Raw genomic sequence first — 26,455 nt, 5'->3', positions numbered from 1 at the left:
GGGTTGTTTTTATGCCAGTAGTCCAAACTACTCACGCTAGCTTTGGAAACTAAGAACTACAGTTTGGTGGGTTGTTTTTATGCCAGTAGTCCAAACTAATCATGCTAGCTTTGGAAACTAACAACTTGTTTTTATGCCAGTAGTCCAAAACTAAGAACTACAGTTTGGTGGGTTGTTTTTATGCCAGTAGTCCAAACTAATCACGCTAGCTTTGGAAACTAACAACTACAGTTTGGTGTGTTATTTTTATGCCAGTAGTCCAAACTAATTACGCTAGCTTTGGAAACTAACAACTACAGTTTGGTGGGTTGTTTTTATGCCAGTAGTCCAAACTAATCACGCTAGCTTTGGAAACTAACAACTACAGTTTGGTGTGTTATTTTTATGCCAGTAGTCCAAACTAATTACGCTAGCTTTGGAAACTAACAACTACAGTTTGGTGGGTTGTTTTTATGCCAGTAGTCCAAACTAATCACGCTAGCTTTGGAAACTAACAACTACAGTTTGGTGTGTTGCTTTTATGCCAGTAGTCCAAACTACTCACGCTAGCTTTGGAAACTAACAACTACAGTTTGGTGTGTTATTTTTATGCCAGTAGTCCAAACTACTCACGCTAGCTTTGGAAACTAACAACTACAGTTTGGTGTGTTATTTTTATGCCAGTAGTCCAAACTACTCACGCTAGCTTTGGAAACTAACAACTACAGTTTGGTGTGTTATTTTTATGCCAGTAGTCCAAACTAATTACGCTAGCTTTGGAAACTAACAACTACAGTTTGGTGGGTTGTTTTTATGCCAGTAGTCCAAACTAATCACGCTAGCTTTGGAAACTAACAACTACAGTTTGGTGTGTTGCTTTTATGCCAGTAGTCCAAACTACTCACGCTAGCTTTGGAAACTAACAACTACAGTTTGGTGTGTTATTTTTATGCCAGTAGTCCAAACTACTCACGCTAGCTTTGGAAACTAACAACTACAGTTTGGTGGGTTATTTTTATGCCAGTAGTCCAAACTACTCACGCTAGCTTTGGAAACTAACAACTACAGTTTGGTGGGTTGCTTTTATGCCAGTAGTCCAAACTAATCACGCTAGCTTTGGAAACTAACAACTACAGTTTGGTGGGTTGTTTTTATGCCAGTAGTCCAAACTAATCACGCTAGCTTTGGAAACTAACAACTACAGTTTGGTGGGTTGTTTTTATGCCAGTAGTCCAAACTAATTACGCTAGCTTTGGAAACTAACAACTACAGTTTGGTGGGTTGTTTTTATGCCAGTAGTCCAAACTAATCACGCTAGCTTTGGAAACTAACAACTACAGTTTGGTGGGTTGTTTTTATGCCAGTAGTCCAAACTAATCACGCTAGCTTTGGAAACTAACAACTACAGTTTGGTGTGTTATTTTTATGCCAGTAGTCCAAACTAATCACGCTAGCTTTGGAAACTAACAACTACAGTTTGGTGGGTTGTTTTTTTTCCTGTCTTTTGTTGACTTTTAGGGTTTGGAACTGTTGTGTACTTCTGTGGTGACATGGCAGTCTCTCTTGACCAGCCTGTAATTCTGGTTTCAATGTTGAAGGTCTTGTTTGAGACTTGTTTAGTCTGCTGTGTGTGTGTGTGTGTGTGTGTGTGTGTGTGTGTGTAAGGCCGTCATACGTGTGTTTGTCCCACGTTAACTAGCTACAAAGAATATGCTACTCCGTTCCAGTATTGCTTTGAACAAAGGAACATCGGGTGCAGCAGCTGTCAGGGAATGTTTGTGTTTGTGGACTTTGATATCATGTTTATGAAACAACTACAGCTGGCGCCACTGCATTTCCTATGTTTCTGGGAGTGGGAGAGAGGGAGGCGATGGGAGAGAGGGAGGCGATGGGAGAGAGGGAGGCGATGGGAGAGAGGGAGGCGATGGGAGAGAGGGAGGCGATGGGAGAGAGGGAGTGGGAGTGGGAGGGAGGCGATGGGGGAGAGGGAGTGGGGAGGGGATGGGGGAGAGGGAGTGGGGGGGGAGTGGGGGAGGCGATGGGGGGAGATGGGAGTGGGGAGGGAGCGGGGGGGGGGGAGAGGGAGTGAGGGGGGGGATGGGGAGAGGGAGGGGGAGGCAATGGGGGAGAGGGAGTGGGAGGGAATGAGGGAATGAGGGAGAGGGAGGCAATAGGGGAGAGGGAGTGGGAGGGAATGGGGGAGAGGGAGTGGGAGGGAATGGGGGAGAGGGAGTGGGAGGGAATGAGGGAGTGGGAGGGAGTGGGAGGGAATGAGGGAGTGGGAGGGAATGAGGGAGTGGGAGGGAGTGGGGGAGAGGGGAGTGGGAGGGAATGGGGGAGAGGGAGTGGGAGGGAATGAGGGAGTGGGAGGGAGTGGGAGGCAATGGGGGAGAGGGAGTGGGAGGGAATGTGGGAGGGAATGAGGGAATGAGGGAGTGGGAGGCAATGGGGGAGAATGGGGGGAGTATGAGGGAATGAGGGAGTGGGAGGCAATGAGGGAGTGGGAGGCGCAGAGATCATCCTTCAGCTGGTTTGTGATTTGCTGATGTCATCCTTTCCTTGACTGTTATCTTCGTGTCAACGTTTTCCACCAGCCTTGGGCCAGAGTGGAAAGAAACTTGCGGATGTTGCAGCCCTCAAGGATGCAGACCTGTGTACTTTAACAATCACACACTATGTTGCTTGGATGATGGGGCTGCACATTCCAAGGTCTTGACGTTTCACTGTGTGACCAGGCAACGTCCATTGCACTGCCCACATGCACAGTTGTGCACACTCACTCACTCAGCCAGTCACTCACTCACTCAGCCAGTCACTCACTCACTCACTCACTCACTCACTCACTCACTCACTCACTCACTCACTCACTCACTCACTCAGCCACTCAGCCACTCAGCCACTCACTCACTCAGCCAGTCACTCAGCCAGTCACTCACTCACTCACTCACTCACTCACTCACTCACTCACTCACTCACTCACTCACTCAGCCACTCAGCCAGTCACTCAGCCAGTCACTCACTCACTCACTCACTCACTCACTCACTCACTCACTCACTCACTCAGCCACTCAGCCACTCACCACTCACTCAGTCACCAGCCAGTCACTCACTCACTCACTCACTCACTCACTCACTCACTCAGCCACTCACTCACTCACTCACTCACTCAGCCACTCACTCACTCACTCAGCCAGTCACTCACTCACTCACTCAGCCACTCACTCACTCACTCAGCCAGTCACTCAACCAGTCACTCACTCACTCAGCCAGTCACTCACTCACTCACTCACTCAGCCAGTCACTCACTCACCACTCACTCACTCACTCAGCCAGTCACTCACTCACTCACTCACTCAGCCAGTCACTCACTCACTCAGCCAGTCACTCACTCACTCAGCCAGTCACTCACTCACTCAGCCAGTCACTCACTCACTCAGCCAGTCACTCACTCACTCAGCCACTCACTCACTCACTCACTCAGCCACTCACTCACTCACTCAGCCAGTCTCTCACTCACTCACTCACTCAGCCAGTCTCTCACTCACTCACTCACTCAGCCAGTCTCTCACTCACTCACTCACTCAGCCAGTCTCACTCACTCACTCACTCACTCACTCAGCCAGTCTCTCACTCACTCAGCCAGTCACTCACTCACTCACTCACTCACTCACTCACTCACTCACTCACTCACTCACTCACTCACTCACTCACTCACTCACTCACTCACTCACTCACTCACTCAGCCACTCACTCACTCACTCACCACTCACTCACTCACCAGTCACTCACTCACTCACTCAGCCAGTCACTCACTCACTCAGCCACTCAGCCAGTCATTCACTCACTCAGCCAGTCACATGACCAAGGTCTTCTCTGCACGACAAGTCCTGAGTCTGTTTTAGTCCACTACAGGTTAGGTGAACTTAACTATATGAATCAAGTTGTTAATAAGGTCTGCAGGTCCTGGATCAGTCAGCTGTGTTGAAGAATTGAAGAGGGATTTCCATTAGTACTGATCCCAGTCCTGTCCTCCTACCTATACAACTACATTACAGTAGGGAACACCAGCCCTGTCCTCTACATTACAGTAGGGAACACCAGCCCTGTCATCTACATTACAGTAGGGACCACCAGCCTGTCCTCTACATTACAGTAGGGAACACCAGCCCTGTCCTCTACATTACAGTAGGGAACACCAGCCCTGTCATCTACATTACAGTAGGGAACACCAGCCCTGTCCTCTACATTACAGTAGGGAACACCAGCCCTGTCCTCTACAGTAGGGAACACCAGCCCTGTCATCTACATTACAGTAGGGAACACCAGCCCTGTCATCTACATTACAGTAGGGAACACCAGCCCTGTCATCTACATTACAGTAGGGAACACCAGCCCTGTCATCTACATTACAGTAGGGAACACCAGCCCTGTCCTCTACATTACAGTAGGGAACACCAGCCCTGTCCTCTACATTACAGTAGGGAACACCAGCCCTGTCCTCTACATTACAGTAGGGAACACCAGCCCTGTCCTCTACATTACAGTAGGGAACACCAGCCCTGTCCTCTACATTACAGTAGGGAACACCAGCCCTGTCCTCTACATTACAGTAGGGAACACCAGCCCTGTCCTCTACATTACAGTAGGGAACACCAGCCCTGTCCTCTACATTACAGTAGGGAACACCAGCCCTGTCCTCTACATTACAGTAGGGAACACCAGCCCTGTCCTCTACATTACAGTAGGGAACACCAGCCCTGTCCTCTACATTACAGTAGGGAACACCAGCCCTGTCCTCTACATTACAGTAGGGAACACCAGCCTGTCCTCTACATTACAGTAGGGAACACCAGCCTGTCCTCTACATTACAGTAGGAAACACCAGCCTGTCCTCTACATTACAGTAGGGAACACCAGCCTGTCCTCTACATTACAGTAGGGAACACCAGCCTGTCCTCTACATTACAGTAGGGAACACCAGCCTGTCCTCTACATTACAGTAGGGAACACCAGCCCTGTCCTCTACATTACAGTAGGGAACACCAGCCCTGTCATCTACATTACAGTAGGGAACACCAGCCTGCCCTCTACATTACAGTAGGGACCACCAGCCCTGTCCTCTACAGTAGGGAACACCAGCCCTGTCCTCTACATTACAGTAGGGAACACCAGCCCTGTCCTCTACATTACAGTAGGGAACAGTCGTTATGTTTTGGTATCGACCTGTCCTGTATCAAACAGAGGGAACACCAGTCGTTATGTTTTGGTATTGACCTGTCCTGTATCAAACAGAGGGAACAGTCGTTATGTTTTGTCCTGTACATTATGTTTTGGTATTGACCTGTCCTGTATCAAACAGAGGGAACAGTCGTTATGTTTTGGTATTGACCTGTCCTGTATCAGAGGGAACAGTCATTATGTTTTGGTATTGACCTGTCCTGTATCAAACAGAGGAGCAGAGGAGGGAACAGTCATTATGTTTTGGTATTGACCAGTCCTGTATCAGAGGAGGAACAGTTGTTATGTTTTGGTATTGACCTGTCCTGTATCAGAGGGAACAGTCGTTATGTTTTGGTATTGACCTGTCCTGTATCCAGTCATTATCATTGACCTGTCAGTATCAGAGGAGGGAGCAGTCATTATGTTTTGGTATTGACCTGTCCTGTATCAAACAGAGGGAACAGTCGTTATGTTTTGGTATTGACCTGTCCTGTATCAAACAGAGGGAACAGTCATTATGTTTTGGTATTGACCTGTCCTGTATCAGAGGGAACAGTCATTATGTTTTGGTATTGACCTGTCCTGTATCGGAGGAGGGAACAGTCATTATGTTTTGGTATTGACCTGTCCTGTATCGGAGGAGGGAACAGTCGTTATGTTTTGGTATTGACCTGTCCTGTATCGGAGGAGGGAACAGTCGTTATGTTTTGGTATTGACCTGTCCTGTGTCGGAGGAGGGAACAGTCATTATGTTTTGGTATTGACCTGTCCTGTATCAGAGGAGGGAACAGTCGTTATGTTTTGGTATTGACCTGTCCTGTATCAGAGGAGGGAACAGTCGTTATGTTTTGGTATTGACCTGTCCTGTATCAGAGGGAACAGTCATTATGTTTTGGTATTGACCTGTCCTGTGTCAAACAGAGGAGGGAACAGTCGTTATGTTTTGGTATTGACCTGTCCTGTATCAGAGGAGGGAACAGTCTTTATGTTTTGGTATTGACCTGTCCTGTATCAATCAGAGGGAACAGTCGTTATGTTTTGGTATTGACCTGTCCTGTGTCGGAGGAGGGAACAGTCGTTATGTTTTGGTATTGACCTGTCCTGTATCAAACGGAGGGAACAGTCGTTATGTTTTGGTATTGACCTGTCCTGTATCAAACGGAGGGAACCGTCGTTATGTTTTGGTATTGACCTGTCCTGTATCAGAGGAGGGAACAGTCGTTATGTTTTGGTATTGACCTGTCCTGTATCAGAGGAGGGAACAGTCGTTATGTTTTGGTATTGACCTGTCCTGTATCAGAGGGAACAGTCATTATGTTTTGGTATTGACCTGTCCTGTATCAGAGGAGGGAACAGTCATTATGTTTTGGTATTGACCTGTCCTGTATCAGGAGGGAACAGTCATTATGTTTTGGTATTGACCTGTCCTGTATCAGAGGGAACAGTCATTATGTTTTGGTATTGACCTGTCCTGTGTCAAACAGAGGAGGGAACAGTCGTTATGTTTTGGTATTGACCTGTCCTGTGTCAAACAGAGGAGGGAACAGTCATTATGTTTTGGTATGGACCTGTCCTGTATCAAACAGAGGAGGGAACAGTCATTATGTTTTGGTATTGACCTGTCCTGTATCAAACAGAGGGAACAGTCATTATGTTTTGGTATTGACCTGTCCTGTATCAAACAGAGGGAACAGTCATTATGTTTTGGTATTGACCTGTCCTGTATCAGAGGGAACAGTCATTATGTTTTGGTATTGACCTGTCCTGTATCAGAGGGAACAGTCATTATGTTTTGGTATTGACCTGTCCTGTATCAGAGGGAACAGTCATTATGTTTTGGTATTGACCTGTCCTGTATCAGAGGAGGGAGCAGTCATTATGTTTTGGTATTGACCTGTCCTGTATCAGAGGGAACAGTCATTATGTTTTGGTATTGACCTGTCCTGTATCAGAGGAGGGAGCAGTCATTATGTTTTGGTATTGACCTGTCCTGTATCAGAGGAGGGAACAGTCGTTATGTTTTGGTATTGACCTGTCCTGTATCAGAGGGAACAGTCGTTATGTTTTGGTATTGACCTGTCCTGTATCAGAGGGAACAGTCGTTATGTTTTGGTATTGACCTGTCCTGTATCAAACAGAGGAGGGAACAGTCATTATGTTTTGGTATTGACCTGTCCTGTATCAAACAGAGGGAACAGTCATTATGTTTTGTTATTGACCTGTCCTGTATCAAACAGAGGGAACAGTCATTATGTTTTGGTATTGACCTGTCCTGTATCAAACAGAGGGAACAGTCATTATGTTTTGGTATTGACCTGTCCTGTATCAGAGGAGGGAGCAGTCATTATGTTTTGGTATTGACCTGTCCTGTATCAGAGGGAACAGTCATTATGTTTTGGTATTGACCTGTCCTGTATCAGAGGAGGGAGCAGTCATTATGTTTTGGTATTGACCTGTCCTGTATCAGAGGAGGGAACAGTCGTTATGTTTTGGTATTGACCTGTCCTGTATCAGAGGGAACAGTCATTATGTTTTGGTATTGACCTGTCCTTTATCAGAGGGAACAGTCATTATGTTTTGGTATTGACCTGTCCTGTATCAGAGGAGGGAACAGTCGTTATGTTTTGTCAATTATCTACTTTCTATAATTCTGCCTCCTACAGCTCTGCTGCTGTGTGTGGGAGAGAAAGTGAAAAGTGTGTGTGACATGGGGCGGCAGGGTAGCCTAGTGGTTAGAGTGTAGAGGTGGCAGGGTAGCCTAGTGGTTAGAGTGTAGAGGTGGCAGGGTAGCCTAGTGGTTAGAGTGTAGAGGTGGCAGGGTAGCCTAGTGGTTAGAGTGTAGAGGTGGCAGGGTAGCCTAGTGGTTAGAGTGTAGAGGTGGCAGGGTAGCCTAGTGGTTAGAGTGTAGAGGTGGCAGGGTAGCCTAGTGGTTAGAGTGTAGAGGTGGCAGGGTAGCCTAGTGGTTAGAGTGTAGAGGTGGCAGGGTAGCCTAGTGGTTAGAGTGTAGAGGTGGCAGGGTAGCCTAGTGGTTAGAGTGTAGAGGTGGCAGGGTAGCCTAGTGGTTAGAGTGTAGAGGTGGCAGGGTAGCCTAGTGGTTAGAGTGTAGAGGTGGCAGGGTAGCCTAGTGGTTAGAGTGTAGAGGTGGCAGGGTAGCCTAGTGGTTAGAGTGTAGAGGTGGCAGGGTAGCCTAGTGGTTAGAGTGTAGAGGTGGCAGGGTAGCCTAGTGGTTAGAGTGTAGAGGTGGCAGGGTAGCCTAGTGGTTAGAGTGTAGAGGTGGCAGGGTAGCCTAGTGTTTAGAGTGTAGGGGTGGCAGGGTAGCCTAGTGGTTAGAGTGTAGAGGTGGCAGGGTAGCCTAGTGGTTAACGCGTTGGGCTCCTAACCTAAATGTTGCAAGTTCGAATCCCCGAGCTGACAAGGTACAGGCTGTCGTTCTGCCCCTGAACAAGGCAGTTAACCCAGGCTGTCATTGAAAATAAGAATTTGATCTTAACTGACTTGCCTAGTTAAATAAAGGTAAAATAATTAGAGAAAATGTGTAGTTTGTGTGTGTAGGAGGGCAAGTGAAATGTGTGTGTCCAGTCTGTATTTCCTCCTCTCAAAGTCCAATCATTCTTCCTTTGAGCAGGAAATGAGGGCCTTGTGCCCTTAGCAACCATTGGCCCTTAGCCATATGAAGAAGGGAGAGGGAACAGGCCCTTAGAGGTATGAAACCTGGTACTGGCTCAGAAGGGAAGAGAGCAGCAGCTGGATGTTTCTCTAGACCATCATGTAGGCCTGTCCAGGCTCTATTACCATCATGTAGGCCTGTCCGGGGCTCTCTTACCATCATGTAGGCCTGTCCAGGCTCTCGTACCACCGTGTAGGCCTGTCCAGGGCTCTCTTACCATCGTGTAGAGGCCTGTCCAGGGCTCTCTTACCATCGTGTAGGCCTGTCCAGGGCTCTCTTACCATCGTGTAGGCCTGTCCAGGGCTCTCTTACCATCGTGTAGGCCTGTCCGGGCTCTCTTACCATCATGTAGGCCTGTCTGGGCTCTCTTACCATCATGTAGGCCTGGCCGGGCTCTCTTACCATCATGTAGGCCTGTCCAGGGCTCTCTTACCATCATGTAGGCCTGTCCGGGCTCTCTTACCATCATGTAGGCCTGTCCAGGGCTCTCTTACCATCGTGTAGGCCTGTCTGGGCTCTCTTACCATCATGTAGGCCTGTCCGGGCTCTCAACGACTGGCTTCATAAAGTTTAAATAACTTTTCTTCTGTCTCTTCCTCAGTGGTCTGAGCTGTGGCCTGGCTGCAGTACCAGAGGCCAACAGCGTGGGGCAGCAGAGCGAGGTGGGGCCAGGAGGCAGCAGTGAGTAGGCCGGGGCTGGATCTAGCCTGGAGGGGCATGCGTCATGACCTCGGTGGTGCTCGTTGACAGTGGAGGGGCGGTGGTGGAGTATATGACCGCCGTGGAGGACCCTCATCAGGTGAGTGGTGAGAGGGTTGGACTGAGTAACAAACACCTTTACTGAACTAACACTCGCACTTGACTTTGCTGATAACTACTTTAATGAGGAAAAATGTACCGACTTTGACTGAGATGTGGTTGTTTCACCTGGCTATCTGAAGATGAATTCACTAACTATGACTGAGATGTGGTTGTCCCACCTGGCTATCTGAAGATGAATTCACTATGACTGAGATGTGGTTGTTTCACCTGGCTATCTGAAGATGAATTCACTATGACTGAGATGTGGTTGTCCCACCTAGCTATCTGAAGATGAATTCACTATGACTGAGATGTGGTTCTCCCACCTAGCTATCTGAAGATGAATTCACTATGACTGAGATGTGGTTGTCCCACCTGGCTATCTGAAGATGAATTCACTATGACTGAGATGTGGTTGTCCCACCTAGCTATCTGAAGATGAATTCACTAACTATGACTGAGATGTGGTTCTCCCACCTGGCTATCTGAAGATGAATTCACTAACTATGACTGAGATGTGGTTGTCCCACCTGGCTATCTGAAGATGAATTCACTAACTATGACTGAGATGTGGTTGTCCCACCTGGCTATCTGAAGATGAATTCACTAACTATGACTGAGATGTGGTTGTCCCACCTGGCTATCTGAAGATGAATTCACTAACTATGACTGAGATGTGGTTGTCCCACCTGGCTATCTGAAGATGAATTCACTAACTATGACTGAGATGTGGTTGTCCCACCTGGCTATCTGAAGATGAATTCACTAACTATGACTGAGATGTGGTTGTCCCACCTGGCTATCTGAAGATGAATTCACTAACTATGACTGAGATGTGGTTGTCCCACCTGGCTATCTGAAGATGAATTCACTAACTATGACTGAGATGTGGTTGTCCCACCTGGCTATCTGAAGATGAATTCACTAACTATGACTGAGATGTGGTTGTCCCACCTGGCTATCTGAAGATGAATTCACTAACTATGACTGAGATGTGGTTGTCCCACCTGGCTATCTGAAGATGAATTCACTAACTATGACTGAGATGTGGTTGTTTCACCTGGCTATCTGAAGATGAATTCACTAACTATGACTGAGATGTGGTTGTTTCACCTGGCTATCTGAAGATGAATTCACTAACTATGACTGAGATGTGGTTGTCCCACCTGGCTATCTGAAGATGAATTCACTAACTATGACTGAGATGTGGTTGTCCCACCTGGCTATCTGAAGATGAATTCACTAACTATGACTGAGATGTGGTTGTTTCACCTGGCTATCTGAAGATGAATTCACTAACTATGACTGAGATGTGGTTGTCCCACCTGGCTATCTGAAGATGAATTCACTAACTATGACTGAGATGTGGTTGTCCCACCTGGCTATCTGAAGATGAATTCACTAACTATGACTGAGATGTGGTTGTTTCACCTGGCTATCTGAAGATGAATTCACTAACTATGACTGAGATGTGGTTGTTTCACCTGGCTATCTGAAGATGAATTCACTAACTATGACTGAGATGTGGTTGTCCCACCTGGCTATCTGAAGATGAATTCACTAACTATGACTGAGATGTGGTTGTTTCACCTGGCTATCTGAAGATGAATTCACTAACTATGACTGAGATGTGGTTGTCCCACCTGGCTATCTGAAGATGAATTCACTAACTATGACTGTGATGTGGTTGTCCCAGCTAGCTATCTGAAGATGAATTCACTATGACTGAGATGTGGTTGTCCCACCTGGCTATCTGAAGATGAATTCACTATGACTGTGATGTGGTTGTCCCAGCTAGCTATCTGAAGATGAATTCACTAACTGTAAGTCTCTCTGGATAAGAGCATCTGCTAAATGACTCAAATGTAATGTTGAATTATGAGCAGTGAAATCACCTAGGACCTAGACAGGCTTCCTTTACACGTCTCCTTTCCTTAAAGACAGGACTAGATATGTTCTGCGCTCCAATATTCATACTCACTGGCTTCCTTTACACGTCTCCTTTCCTTAAAGACAGGACTAGATGGGTGCTGCGCTCCAATATTCACACTCACTGGCTTCCTTTCCTTGTGTCCTTGCTTTTATGAAAGGACACGATCAGGGCTGCGGTACATAATGTTACCTACACTGGCTTCCTTTATACGCCTCCTTTCCTTTAAGGACTGTATAGCAGTAGAGAAAGTGCTCTGTTTGGGATGTTCTGTCTTCTTAACCAAGCTCCCCTTCTCCCCTTCTGTTTTTCTATCCTCGTCCCTCCATCTCTGTTCCTCTTTGTCCTACTCCCTCACCCCTGTTCTCCAGGAGGGAGAGTGTGAGGAGGGAGACGGTGAAGCTGAGGTGGAGGTGGAGGTAGAGGTAGAGGGAGACATGATGGAAGAAGAGACAGACGAGGACCTGGATGAAGAGGAGAACCCAGCAGTGATCGTGGAGGAGGTCCCAGGCAGGGGGCTGGAGCAGTATTTCTCTGCCCAGGTTCTGGTCTACGAAGACGGGACCTACCTGATACAGGACGTGGGGGAAGAACAGGAGGTGGAGACTGAGGTGGTGGAGACAGGTGAGAGACCGGGGTGGGATGTACACACAGGCCTAGGTCTACATATACCATCTACCATCTTCCTACCCAACCTGAATACACTAGTGGTAAACATTCAGTACCAGTCAAACGTTTGGACACACCTACTCGTGTTTCTTTATTTGTACTATCATCTACATTGTAGAATAATAGTGAAGACGTCACAACTATGTAATAACACATATGGAATCATGTAGTAACCAGACAAGTGTTGAACAGAGTGAGCACAGCTGTCATCAAGGCAAAGGGTGGCTACTTTGAAGACTCATATATTTTCATTTGTTTAACACTTTTTCAGTTATTGCATGACTTTGAAATGTGTTATTTCATAGTGTTGATGTCTTCACTATTATTATACAATGTAAAAAAATAAAGAAAACCCCTTGAATGAGTAGGTGTGTCCAAACTTTTGACATGCATACATACACACACACGCACCTTTTTATATACAACCTGAATACACACACAGTAAAATAAGAGTAGAAGTAGGACAGCTTTCAGCTTTGGCACTAGTTGTTGATAATAAAGCTAAGTGTTAGAGGGGGATAGTGAAGTATTACACTTTGATTTTGACATTCACTTGACATACACACCACACACCAGTTTACAGATGTTATTTTCATTTGGGGGATGTACATTATTTTCCACACCTTCATCCACAGTACTACAGTCACTCACAGCTTTGGTGTGGTTGCTAGGAAACTCAGAAAGCGGATATGTAAGGCCTGTCTGCCAGTAGACATCGCCCTCTTGTGGCCGTCCACTGTAGTACATAAAAAGTTCACAAGTGTACTGTTTGGAAGTTGTAAACATGCCTTTGATTGCAGTTGTGATTCCACTGTGATTATTATTATTTGACCCTGCTGGTCATCTATGAACATTTTGAACATCTTGGCCATGTTCTGTTATAATCTCCACCCGGCACAGCCAGAAGAGGACTGGCCACCCCACATAGCCTGGTTCCTCTCTAGGTTTCTTCCTAGGTTCTGGCCTTTTCTAGGGAGTTTTTCCTAGCCACCGTGCTTCTACACCTGCATTGCTTGCTGTTTGGGGTTTTAGGCTGGGTTTCTGTACAGCACTTTGAGATATCAGCTGATGTAATAATGGCTATATAAATACATTTGATTGGTTGATTTAGGGTTTTAGGCTGGGTTTCTGTACAGCCCTTTGACATCGGCTGATGTAATAAGGGCTTTATAAATACATTTGATTGGTTGATTTAGGCAAACAGTTTAAAGCCTGTAGTTAGTTGGACACGGTGGAGGGAAAAACACAACAAACCAAAAGCATTTAAGATGTAAACAGACAGGTATTTATTTACTTATTTTTGAAGTATTCTCTTTGGAAAGGAGTGTTGTCCAGACAGACAACGGTGTGTTCTCCTTCCCTCAGCGTTTCTAAAGGAGCCGACCTCTACTGTAACATCCTAAACTTATTTTTATTTTTTAACTCCTTGTTTTTCTTGCCCTTTTTTAAAATTCCGTCATTGGTTGCTGACACGATGACTTGTTGTGCGAGTCGCTGAGTGCTGTCTGGGGCGTAGACTTGGTGTTAGACTCCAGTCAGAAAACTAACCCATTAAAGTGGATGATGACCTAAGTACCTACAAGCTCTGGCATCGATATAAACATTTCTGCAGACTGTTTCATTTTTATTTTCTTTAGTAAGAGATTTTTTTAAAATCAGGCTTACATCATTCCTACTTAGACTAAGGTCTTTGCCATAATGCAAATGAAGACACGTTTATATGCTCTTAAAGTCTTTATTCCTTGCGCTGAATGTTCATTGTTAGGAATGCAATACATACATTATATTAATGGTGTCTTAAAATGCTCTGTTATGCTTTTTTAAATGTTGAATGCACGGGCCTATTATGGGGGAATTGCCCTTTTTCCTGCTTTGGTTGACGTTCGATGATGCAAGAGCAGAGATGGAAAAGAAAGCGAGACATCTCACTCGCTCCTTTTTTTTCTCCTTCATATACAGTCAATGGACTAAGCGAATCAGACCCAGCTGCTAATTTATTGGTGCCTATGGGAGAGCCTCCTCTTAAGCAGACAGGAACTTTAAAACATGGTTAACGGCCTGAGTGGGACATCTAAATGTATCCACCATCTTTGGCAAGAGCTCAAGAGAGAGCGGAGGATTTCCTGTGTTTAGCGCGGAAGGGCACCCGTCTGCCGCGGTGTGGGGGTTGTGAAGCGGTCTGGATGAATTTGAGATTTCCTCTGGCGGCGGAGTGATCTGAGCTTTGGCTGCCTTTGCATTTCAGTGTGAAGTCAATACGAATCTGCAACACGGGAAGAACATGGCGACTTCACTTCATGACGGGCCCGCTAACCAACTCGATCTGCTCATCAGAGCAGGTAACGGAATTTATTTAGAACTCGTTCTACCGGCGACCGTTTGACACGTTATGTGTTTATTTTAGCGACCGCTGCGTCCCCATATCCGTTAAGTAGTTTCATGAAATAATGGAGGGCAAAGCAGGAAGTGATCACCTTGCTTAGTAACCTGCATGGCGATGTCCGCTTTTCTTCAGTCGTTCTTAAAATGTTTAAAATTACCGTTTGGATTTGAGCACTGGAGGATTAGACCGCAATCTGCACGTAGCAGCGCGTGCATATCGTGATTTATAGTTTCTTCGTCCATGTGTATCATAATAACTGGTTATTCTGGCAGAGAGGGAGCCCCGCTGAAACCAGGAAGTGTTGTAGATATGTTGTCTTTCCTACGTCTTTGCCACGCTGTCTGAGTCGGAAGGGCATGTGGATTTATGTTTATTCCGCGTTTATCATGGCTTTAAATACACAATCTGTTTATATCATCTACCTATATTGAATCAGTTATGTTGTGATTTTATCCCTGTATTGAAATATAGTCTATCGATAAATTTTTCCTTGTTGAATAACACATACAGCCAGTTTGTTCAAACATTGAATGACACGGAAGTGAGTGTAAACATTTAGTTGAAAGCTATATTCTAGTCATTTTGTGACTTTTTCCCCCATCTGTTTTCAGTCATGTACCGTTTTTCTGAGTCAGATTCGGACCGTTATCTAAGTGTGGGCCCAGTGGTTTATCCCGTGAAGTGTGTGGCTGCTAACGGTGCACTCAATGCTGGCTTTTGCGTTTACTCGCTAGCGATTTTTAAGTGCAAATCGTGTCTCGTTTAAGTTCAGTTCGCCATACAAAGGTTATTCTTTTTTACATTGGCTAGAGTGTTGCATTTTCTTCCTTGATTTAGCGATAATTTAAAAATATTTTTGGATAATTTCGATGGCGGAAGCATTGTTATGCATCTAGGCGGGTTGTGGATTGATTGACAGGTCCATTTGACCAACGGCGTTCGTGAGGCGTTCGAAATCCTCCCACCAGCCAATGAGCGCTGCTAGACGGGTGGGCGTAGATTACTGACTTATCCAATGGCCCCCGGGGCGGGGAGTGAGTGACGTGGGGTGGAGACCGTCTTCACCGTCTTCGAAGAGAACTGGAGGGAAAGGCTACGCGAGTGTAAACACGGAAGTCATAGGGGACTGCACTACTTTGTGTCGGACTTGCTATTATTGGCTCGGTCAAATAGTACCAGCTTTTTCTTTCTTTCTTGTCGAGAAGTAATGATGAAAATCATATTTATTCACACGCATTTTGTACTTTTGAAATATGCTGACTTTTAGCCTCAATTGCTTTTTACAGATGTTAATTCATTTTCTTAAATACAATGACTGAATAAGGTAGTGCAGCAGTACTATTTCAACCCGAGTCCGTACCCAACCAAATATTCGGATAACCAACCTTGCTTATTATTATTAACCAACACTCACTATTGAACGAATCCCTAGAAATATGAAAATGCATAACATTTTATTTCACTTTTACAGTTAAAAGTTAACTTTTTTTATATTTTTTAAAAAGTGTTAACACTTTTACAGTTAAACCCGTATGTATAATATGCTTCCAGATAAATGCATCTATGTATGCATGTGAAATGTCTATGTATATTTCTCGCCTATGTATCGGTGTCAAAGTATCCAGTGCCCAGTCTATGTTATGGTCTATGGTGGGTTTATTTAGGTAGTCCTGCCTGGTTTCAACGGCAGCTCGGCCTATCAGGTGCCTATAGTAGTTCTGCTTGTTTATGTGTGGGGGGCTACAGTTTGTTTGCGCTTGGGACGACGGGTAGTGTGTGTCAGGGTCTGAATGAGAGGGATTGGGGGGGGGGGGGGCAGGCAGGCAGTCAGTCTTCCTAAAGATAACCCCTGTGCCTGCCTCGTAGCCAAACATGGGCAGGGGTGATGGTAACCAGAGACGTGCTTCCCAGAGAGGGACAACAACAGGTGCCCTGGGTTTGGTCCCAAATGGCACCCTATCCACTATATAGTGCACTACTTTTGACCAGGGCCCAGAGCGCTCTGGTCAAGAGTAGTGTACTGTAAATGGAATCCCTGGGCTTAGTCTGTCTCCTAGTTCCTCAGAATGACTGCATACCCCATACTAATAAATTGCATAATTTTTCCTTGTCTCCTTTTCTTTGTGAAACGATTCCTAGCCCAAATGATTTACCATGACCAGATGAGCACAAGGAAACCCTCTAGACCCCTTGTTGTAGACAGCCCGTAATGAGGAAAACAGATTGGGTCATTTTATAAGGGAAAACCTTAGGGAAAGGAGAAAAAACCTCCAAAGGAAAGGAGAAAACCATGACTTCTAACCAATACTTATTATATGGTTATATATTTTTAATTTGAATTTTACCTTTATTTTAGTAGGCAAGATCAGTTAAGAACAAATTCTTATTTTCAATGACGGCCTAGGAACAGTGGGTTAGTTATAGATGGTTGGTTAGTTATGGTTAGTTAGTTACTTGATGCTCTGTAACATCTGTTTTAAGGTCAGTCTGACACTGTAGGTCATAGTGGTAAAGAGAGACTTTTATTTGCAGCTGATCCTACATCAGTTATGCCATAGTAACTGGAGACTGAACGGTTTCTAGGGGGCGCCAGAGAGATGATGTCAGCTTTCACAGACTTTAGAAGTCCTGTGTGAAGTGTAGTAAACAAGCCATTTGAAGTGTCTCAACCTTTTAGTTTGGTAGTAAACTGTTAATGGTGGAACACCGACAGTGTTTTTACAAACCAAACCGTGGTAACAGTCTTGAGGTAACCAAACACAACTTTTATTTCCAGTAGGATGCATCAGAACCCCTCTGTACTGTACAAGTAATGAAATGTCTACAGCGGCTGTACAGACCTGCAACGGTGCTTTTCACCTTTACTAATGTGTGTTTTCTGTGTTTCAGTGGAGGCGTCCGTCCATTACCAACAGTCTGGCACCAGTATCTACTGTTCTGATAAGACCATCGAGGCTGCGGAGGCTCTGCTGCACATGGACTCTGTTACCAGCCTGAGAGGAGACCGCAGCCCAGGTATTCACCATGACATATTCCATCCATAAACAGCAGCCCAGGTATTCACCATGACATATTCCATCCATAAACAGCAGCCCAGGTATTCACCATGACATATTCCATCCATAAACAGCAGCCCAGGTATTCACCATGACATATTCCATCCATAAGCAGCAGCCCAGGTATTCACCATGACATATTCCATCCATAAACAGCAGCCCAGGTATTCACCATGACATATTCCATCCATAAACAGCAGCCCAGGTATTCACCATGACATATTCCATCCATAAGCAGCAGCCCAGGTATTCACCATGACATATTCCATCCATAAGCAGCAGCCCAGGTATTCACCATGACATATTCCATCCATAAACAGCCGAGAGACAAGAACAGAGAGACATTATTGATGTCGTAGATCTCAGATGATTTCATACGAATGTTGGTGTTCACACAACGTCCCATCCACCAGAACATACTCTGTTTCTCTCTTCTTAACGTTTTCCCTCTTGTCCCACTAGATGTGTTCATCCCGGCAGGGTGTGGTACCACCCCAGACTTCATCCACGCGGCGATGCGTCCAGACGTGATGACCGAGACGGTGGTGGAGGTGTCTACGGAAGACTGTATGGACGAGGACATGGAGGTCACCCTCATAGAGGAACCAGACGAGTCAGAGCCTGACCACCAACCTGTCAAGAAGAAGAAAGGTTAGTGATGAGGACATGGAGGTCACCCTCCTAGAGGAACCAGAGCCTGACCACCAACCTGTCAGGAAGGTTAGTGATGAGGACATGGTCACCCTCCTAGAGGAACCAGAGCCTGACCACCAACCTGTCAGGAAGGTTAGTAATGAGGACATGGTCACCCTCCTAGAGGAACCAGAGCCTGACCACCAACCTGTCAGGAAGGTTAGTGATGAGGACATGGTCACCCTCCTAGAGGAAGCAGAGCCTGACCACCAACCTGTCAGGAAGGTTAGTGATGAGGACATGGTCACCCTCCTAGAGGAACCAGAGCCTGACCACCAACCTGTCAGGAAGGTTAAGATGACTCTAAGACAGAATAGAATACTGGCTATCCACTGAGAAATCAATAAACTTTCCATAATACTACCCAAAGATACTGTCTGTTGATTGGAGATACTGTCTGTTGATTGGAGATACTGTCTGTTGATTGGAGATACTGTCTGTTGATTGGAGATACTGTCTGTTGATTGGAGATACTGTCTGTTGATTGGAGATACTGTCTGTTGATTGGAGATACTGGCTGTTGATTGGAGATACTGGCTGTTGATTGGAGATACTGGCTGTTGATTGGAGATACTGGCTGTTGATTGGAGATACTGGCTGTTGATTGGAGATACTGGCTGTTGATTGGAGATACTGGCTGTTGATTGGAGATACTGGCTGTTGATTGGAGATACTGGCTGTTGATTGGAGATACTGGCTGTTGATTAAGACATAAAAGTAATGCTAAAGAGCCTAAATGGTTTTAATGATAAAGGTACTATAAAGATGATGATGATGTTAAATAGGACAGGTTGTATCTTGTAGACAGGATGTTGATGTTAAATAGGACTGGTTGTATCTTGTAGACAGGATGTTGATGTTATATAGGACTGGTTGTATCTTGTAGACAGGATGTTTATGGTAAATAGGACTGGTTGTATCTTGTAGACAGGATGTTGATGTTAAATTGGACTGGCTGTATCTTGTAGACAGGATGTTGATATTAAATAGGACTGGTTGTATCTTGTAGACAGGATGTTGATATTAAATAGGACTGGCTGTATCTTGTAGACAGGATGTTGATGGTCAATAGGACTGGCTGTATCTTGTAGACAGGATGTTGCTGGTCAATAGGACTGGCTGTATCTTATAGACAGGATGTTGATGGTCAATAGGACTGGCTGTATCTTGTAGACAGGATGTTGATGTTATATAGGACTGGTTGTATCTTGTAGACAGAAAGAGCGCCGTCTATTGTCATATTGGGAGATTGCACGCAATGTGAAATGCTCATGTCTTCGACTCATGTCAATTGATTTGATTGATTTTGAATAACTTTATTGGTCTGTTTGTCTGTGTAGCGGGGAGGAAGCCAAAGACCCACCCGCCTGCTGTGGCCAACGGATCGCCGGACCTCGGCATCAAGAAGAAACCCAGAGAAGGAAAAGGTGGGACACACCAAATATACAGAAAGGACACATCCATAAACCCCTAGGATTTCATTTGTTGATTAGGGGCTTGGACTTAATTTTCCCACAACCAAGTGTTCCTCAACCATATTCTTTGTGAAGTTTAACCTGTTGTTTAAGCCTGTAAACATAGAGGAAGGATAAGTATTGTCTCTGTTGACCGACCCGCCTGTCTCTCTGTCGACCGACCCGCCTGTCTCTCTGTCGACCGACCCGCCTGTCTCTCTGTCGACCGACCCGCCTGTCTCTCTGTCGACCGACCCGCCTGTCTCTCTGTTCGACCGACCCGCCTGTCTCTCTGTTCGACCGACCCGCCTGTCTCTCTGTTCGACCGACCCGCCTGTCTCTCTGTTCGACCGACCCGCCTGTCTCTCTGTTCGACCGACCCGCCTGTCTCTCTGTTCGACCGACCCGCCTGTCTCTCTGTTCGACCGACCCGCCTGTCTCTCTGTTCGACCGACCCGCCTGTCTCTCTGTTCGACCGACCCGCCTGTCTCTCTGTTCGACCGACCCGCCTGTCTCTCTGTTCGACCGACCCGCCTGTCTCTCTGTTCGACCGACCCTGTCTCCTGTCTCTCTGTTCGACCGACCCGCCTGTCTCTCTGTTCGACCGACCCGCCTGTCTCTCTGTTCGACCGACCCGCCTGTCTCTCTGACCGACCCGCCTGTCTCTCTGTTCGACCGACCCGCCTGTCTCTCTGTTCGACCGACCCGCCTGTCTCTCTGTTCGACCGACCCGCCTGTCTCTCTGTTCGACCGACCCGCCTGTCTCTCTGTTCCCGCCTGTCTCTCTGTTCGACCGACCCGCCTGTCTCTCTGTTCGACCGACCCGCCTGTCTCTCTGTTCGACCGACCCGCCTGTCTCTCTGTTCGACCGACCCGCCTGTCTCTCTGTTCGACCGACCCGCCTGTCTCGCTGTTCGACCGACCCGCCTGTCTCTCTGTTCGACCGACCCGCCTGTCTCTCTGTTCGACCGACCCGCCTGTCTCTCTGTTCGACCGACCCGCCTGTCTCTCTGTCGACCGACCCGCCTGTCTCTGGTCCCCCAGGCAGCACCACGTACCTGTGGGAGTTCCTGTTGGACTTGCTCCAGGACAAGAACACGTGTCCCAGGTACATCAAGTGGACTCAGAGGGAGAAGGGCATCTTCAAGCTGGTCGACTCCAAGGCCGTGTCCAAGCTGTGGGGCAAACACAAGAACAAACCTGACATGAATTATGAGACCATGGGACGGGCTCTGAGGTGAGGGTTTACCCTACAACCGTCTAGCACTTGAAATGGCATTGACTGTGGAAGAGGCTTTAAGCTGAGTTAGGAGTGTAGGTTGTTGGTTTGGATGAGTTCCTCTGAGGAGCATTATCCCCACCCTCCGTCTTCCCCCTCTCTCCCCTCCTCCTCTCTCCCTATCCCCTCCCTCCTCTATTTCCCTCCCTCCGTCTTCCCTCTCTCTCACCCTCCTCTCTCCCTTCCTCTCCTCCCTCTCTATCAGGTACTACTACCAACGTGGTATACTGGCCAAGGTCGAAGGTCAGCGGCTGGTCTACCAGTTCAAGGAGATGCCCAAGAACATCGTTGTCATCGAGGACGACAAGGCCGACTCCAGATCGGGCGATCTTATCGGCTCAGAGAAGTCTTACCACGAGAGAGTTCTGCCTTCGTCGGAGACGATACTGAATGTGGCCGAGCTCGCCACGACGCCCACCATCCTGAGGGGTGGGACTAGAACCGTGGTCCATCCTCCGGTTGCTAAGGGCAACAAGGCGGTGATGACGGGGGGCGGGGCGGCGGTGGGGGTTCCGAGGATAGTGACCATTTCCACGGCGCCAGACGGAACCCAGACGCAGCATTCTCACACGGCCATCATCCCCACTGCCTCAGGACCCAGGTTAGAGACACACCCTAATACTGACCCTGAAACATACAATTCACTTTGGGGGTTTTATGCTGAATGTAAAATAGTTTATCTATCGATATCTAGTAAGTTTGTATTTACAAAACTTTGTCACGGACTCCATTTTGTTATCGTTTCCGTCTCCAGGACTGTACGGGTTGCCATGCAAGTGCCTGTAGTCATGACAACGTCACTGGGCCAGAAGATCTCAACGGTTGCCGTGCAACAGGCGCCAGGGACGTCGGGAGGCCAAACGACGTATCAATTGGCCAACGCCTCTCCCATCGGCACGGCAACGGGCAACGCGAACTCCCAACCGAAGGTGGGTAACCACGCTAGTTGGTGTGTCAGTTTGATGGCTGAGCTACACAGACACGCCTCATACTAACCAAGTCCACGATTCATAACTACTCTGTAGTGTAGACAGACTGGACAGTTTGACAGCTGAGCTACACAGACACGCCTCATACTAACCAAGTCCACGATTCATAACTACTCTGTAGTGTAGACAGACTGGACAGTTTGACGGCTGAGCTACACAGACACGCCTCATACTAACCAAGTCCACGATTCATAACTACTCTGTAGTGTAGACAGACTGGACAGTTTGACAGCTGAGCTACACAGACACGCCTCATACTAACCAAGTCCACGATTCATAACTACTCTGTAGTGTAGACAGACTGGACAGTTTGACAGCTGAGCTACACAGACACGCCTCATACTAACCAAGTCCAGTCATAACTACGATTCATAACTACTGTAGTGTAGACAGAATGGACAGTTTGATGGCTGAGCTACACAGACACGCCTCATACTAACCAAGTCCACGATTCATAACTACTCTGTAGTGTAGACAGACTGGACAGTTTGACAGCTGAGCTACACAGACACGCCTCATACTAACCAAGTCCACGATTCATAACTACTCTGTAGTGTAGACAGACTGGACAGTTTGACAGCTGAGCTACACAGACACACCTCATACTAACCAAGTCCACGATTCATAACTACTCTGTAGTGTAGACAGACTGGACAGTTTGACAGCTGAGCTACACAGACACGCCTCATACTAACCAAGTCCACGATTCATAACTACTCTGTAGTGTAGACAGACTGGACAGTTTGACGGCTGAGCTACACAGACACGCCTCATACTAACCAAGTCCACGATTCATAACTACTCTGTAGTGTAGACAGAATGGACAGTTTGATGGCTGAGCTACACAGACATTCGCCTCATACTAACCAAGTCCAATCATCATAACTACTCTGTAGTGTAGACAGACTGGACAGTTTGATGGCTGAGCTACACAGACACGCCTCATACTAACCAAGTCCACGATTCATAACTACTCTGTAGTGTAGACAGACTGGACAGTTTGACAGCTGAGCTACACAGACACGCCTCATACTAACCAAGTCCACGATTCATAACTACTCTGTAGTGTAGACAGAATGGACAGTTTGACGGCTGAGCTACACAGACACGCCTCATACTAACCAAGATTCATAACTACTCTATAGTGTAGACAGACTGGACAGTTTGCTGATCCAGACACGCCTCATACTAACCAAGTCCACGATTCATAACTACTCTGTAGTGTAGACAGACTGGACAGTTTGACAGCTGAGCTACACAGACACACCTCATACTAACCAAGTCCACGATTCATAACTACTCTGTAGTGTAGACAGACTGGACAGTTTGACAGCTGAGCTACACAGACACACCTCATACTAACCAAGTCCACGATTCATAACTACTCTGTAGTGTAGACAGACTGGACAGTTTGACAGCTGAGCTACACAGACACACCTCATACTAACCAAGTCCACGATTCATAACTACTCTGTAGTGTAGACAGACTGGACAGTTTGACGGCTGAGCTACACAGACACGCCTCATACTAACCAAGTCCACGATTCATAACTACTCTGTAGTGTAGACAGACTGGACAGTTTGACGGCTGAGCTACACAGACACGCCTCATACTAACCAAGTCCACGATTCATAACTACTCTGTAGTGTAGACAGAATGGACAGTTTGATGGCTGAGCTACACAGACACGCCTCATACTAACCAAGTCCACGATTCATAACTTGAATCTTGGAAACCATATTATCTTTTGAAAAAATATAAAATGACGAGATCTAATCCTTCACCTTCTACATCATAATTATTTTCCCTGCGTTGTAATCAGACCCCCCCCCCCACTCTGTATAGATCTAGAATTGTGATCCAGACCCCCCCCACTCTGTATAGATCTAGAATGTGTAGACCTGTTCCTAACCATATCTCTCCTCTACAGGTTGTGATCCAGACCATCCCCACTATGGTTCCAGCCACAGCGGAGAACGGAGACAAGATCACGGTCCAACTGGCTAAGATCATCACCATCCCAGCCCACCAGCTGGCCCAGTACCAGCAGCAGACCAAGCCTGGCCTGGGGGGCTCCCCGACGGGCAGCATCTCTCTCCTGGGCGGGACAAACTCCTGGGGGGTACGAGCCCTGGCACCTCATGTTACCATGGCTGCAGGGACACAGGTGTCTGTTTTAAAAATAGTTTTTTTATTGGCCATTTTAAGCTAGAAATCGGAAAACACATACTTTAAAACATAAGATACTGAAATGCAAGTATAAAAGTATTGCATTTGGGCACAGACTTAATGTGTATTTGTATTTATTTTTGTTACAAATTCAAACGTTGTCTTCATTTATGGAATTACAAATTGTGTCCCCTGTGACCAAGGTGATGAGGCTGGCTGTTCCCACAACGCTGCATCATCATCAACAACAACAGACGCATCATATCGTCACGACGACGCAAGGTGGCGGGACCGGGACGGCAGTGGTCACCGTGACGACGACAACAGCCAATCAGAGCGCTCCGGTGGCGGCATCCCATATCATCAGCGGCATCATCAAGAGATCTGGCACGGCGACGAGAGAACAGCAGCAGCAGCAGCAGGCCAAGACGGTACAGGCCCTCCCCGTCCAGACCACGTTACCGGAAGCACCGGAGATCATCACGGTAGTCGTCTAAATCAGAGGAGGTCCCACCGGAGATCAAGTCAGAAGATCCTGAGTGTTGAGGCCACAAGTATGGACACACACACAGACACACACACACACACACACACACACACACACCTCAACATTGTTTGTACAGTTTTTGCCCACATAGTTTGTTCTTCTTTTTCTACATGACAATTTGAGAGACTATAAAGACCCACAACCAGCTCTGATTTACCCTGGGGGGTCTACCTTCCTACCACAGCCTCATCTCTATGGAGACCCCGTGTGCATCCCAAATGGCCCCCTATTCCCTATACAGTACACTACTTCTGTAGGGAATAGGGTGTCATTTGAGTCGTACAATACTGTCGGTTACCCAGCCAACACAGGAACCCAGCAATGACTTCTCAAAAGGGAAGAATCTCCTTCAGAAAAAGGGACCAAGTCAAGTTTAAATCACTACATGTTCTGTTTCTGGCAGATGAGACACTAGCTGACTAAGCTACAACGGACAAATGCAAACTTAAAAAGACAAAACGAGAACACTAAACAAAATGCTAATTATTAAAAACCAAAAAAAAATGTGAACTGGAAAAGGAGAGAGATGGAGGGGGGTTGTATTGAACTGTATCTGTGTACGACCAGCATTTGATTTGCCGAATCACTGTGCAGATTCCCGGTGCGTTAACAAACGACACGAAAGACCCTGCGGGCTGTTCTAGGATCAGCTCTTACAAGGGGAAATAAAAAGCCAAAGGGACTTGTGTGTATATAACTATTATACAGTTTAGGGGGAAGTCAATTCACAACAAAACAGCCTTAGAATGACCTGTTTTTATTTGTCATTCATTGTTTATAAGAGAATTTAGCTTTTTTTGTGTGTGTTATGGTTTCTTGACCTTTTTGGATACCTTGTACCAAGCACAGTGTTATAAAACAATACGACAACACCATTGTTCTATTATAGTCTGAAGCCCAGGTCAGTGGGTCGGTTACAGGGTTTGGGGTCAAAACCATTACAATTCAGGAAGTAGACTGAAATTCCAATTCTCTTCAATGATAAAAAAAATAAATCAAAATTAGCATTGACTGTAATAGAAATGGAATTGACTCCCAACCCCTGGTTGGTTCTAGTAGGCCTTGACCATAGGCTTACTACATCTACATCCCCACGGTAACGGTCTCTAGGGTAACTGCTCGTCAGCCATCTTGGCTCCGCCCCCTCCCTTTCCTTCAGCAGTTTCTGCTTTTCTTAGTCGTATGAAGAGGCAGAGAGCTGTTCGGACTGAACTAGTTTGTATATTCAACATTTGAAGTATATTCTATTTTGTTGTACTCTTGTTTCAAAGTGTATTCAAGTAGATTTTACTGAAATATAAAAAAACATTTGAATTAAACAACTTTCTGTTTTGTCTTTTGTTTAATTAAATTATGCTTTTCCAAAGGTGACGTTTCTGCATTTGTGGAAAATGCTGTTGTTGGCTCAGACATGGGCCGTGTTAGAGAGGTGATCCACACACCACCGGGAACCCTTCTCTCTGGGACCTGTTCCAACCGACAACTAGTAACCCTTTGGTTGCAGGGATTCTGTTTCTAAACAGTTCCATTCATTCGTTTAACTAGAACTAGTTGACCGGGAGGCAACAGACTGGCTTCAATGGGTCAGCTGGTTGGTGCAGAGTGACTGCAATGTACT

The 26,455-nt window shown here is 46.4% G+C and overlaps 1 protein-coding gene across 5 annotated transcripts in view; it reads left to right on the top strand.

Annotated features, from left to right (window-relative positions):
• Window positions 1-26,159, top strand: part of elf2b (E74-like factor 2b (ets domain transcription factor)) — a 33,041-nt gene extending 6,882 nt beyond the window's left edge. For 3 of the 5 annotated variants that reach the window (XM_065003531.1, XM_065003532.1, XM_065003533.1), the window contains exons 2-11: window positions 9,468-9,665; window positions 11,969-12,221; window positions 17,539-17,664; window positions 18,168-18,356; window positions 19,739-19,825; window positions 20,897-21,089; window positions 21,337-21,732; window positions 21,886-22,060; window positions 24,052-24,288; window positions 24,494-26,159. In XM_065003531.1, coding sequence (XP_064859603.1) covers window positions 9,591-9,665; window positions 11,969-12,221; window positions 17,539-17,664; window positions 18,168-18,356; window positions 19,739-19,825; window positions 20,897-21,089; window positions 21,337-21,732; window positions 21,886-22,060; window positions 24,052-24,288; window positions 24,494-24,787 — 2,025 coding nt within the window. In that variant the 5' untranslated portion in view covers window positions 9,468-9,590 and the 3' untranslated portion in view covers window positions 24,788-26,159. Of the gene's footprint in view, window positions 1-9,467; window positions 9,666-11,968; window positions 12,222-14,490; window positions 14,606-17,538; window positions 17,665-18,167; window positions 18,357-19,738; window positions 19,826-20,896; window positions 21,090-21,336; window positions 21,733-21,885; window positions 22,061-24,051; window positions 24,289-24,493 lie in introns of those variants that run through there. The other 2 variants (XM_065003534.1, XM_065003535.1) reach the window with 2 other exon arrangements.
• Window positions 26,160-26,455: the final 296 nt, after the last annotated feature.

The sequence above is a fragment of the Oncorhynchus nerka genome, linkage group LG18, assembly GCF_034236695.1.
Source record: "Oncorhynchus nerka isolate Pitt River linkage group LG18, Oner_Uvic_2.0, whole genome shotgun sequence".
NCBI lineage: Eukaryota > Metazoa > Chordata > Actinopteri > Salmoniformes > Salmonidae > Oncorhynchus > Oncorhynchus nerka.
This window is presented reverse-complemented; position numbering and strand designations above follow the sequence as displayed.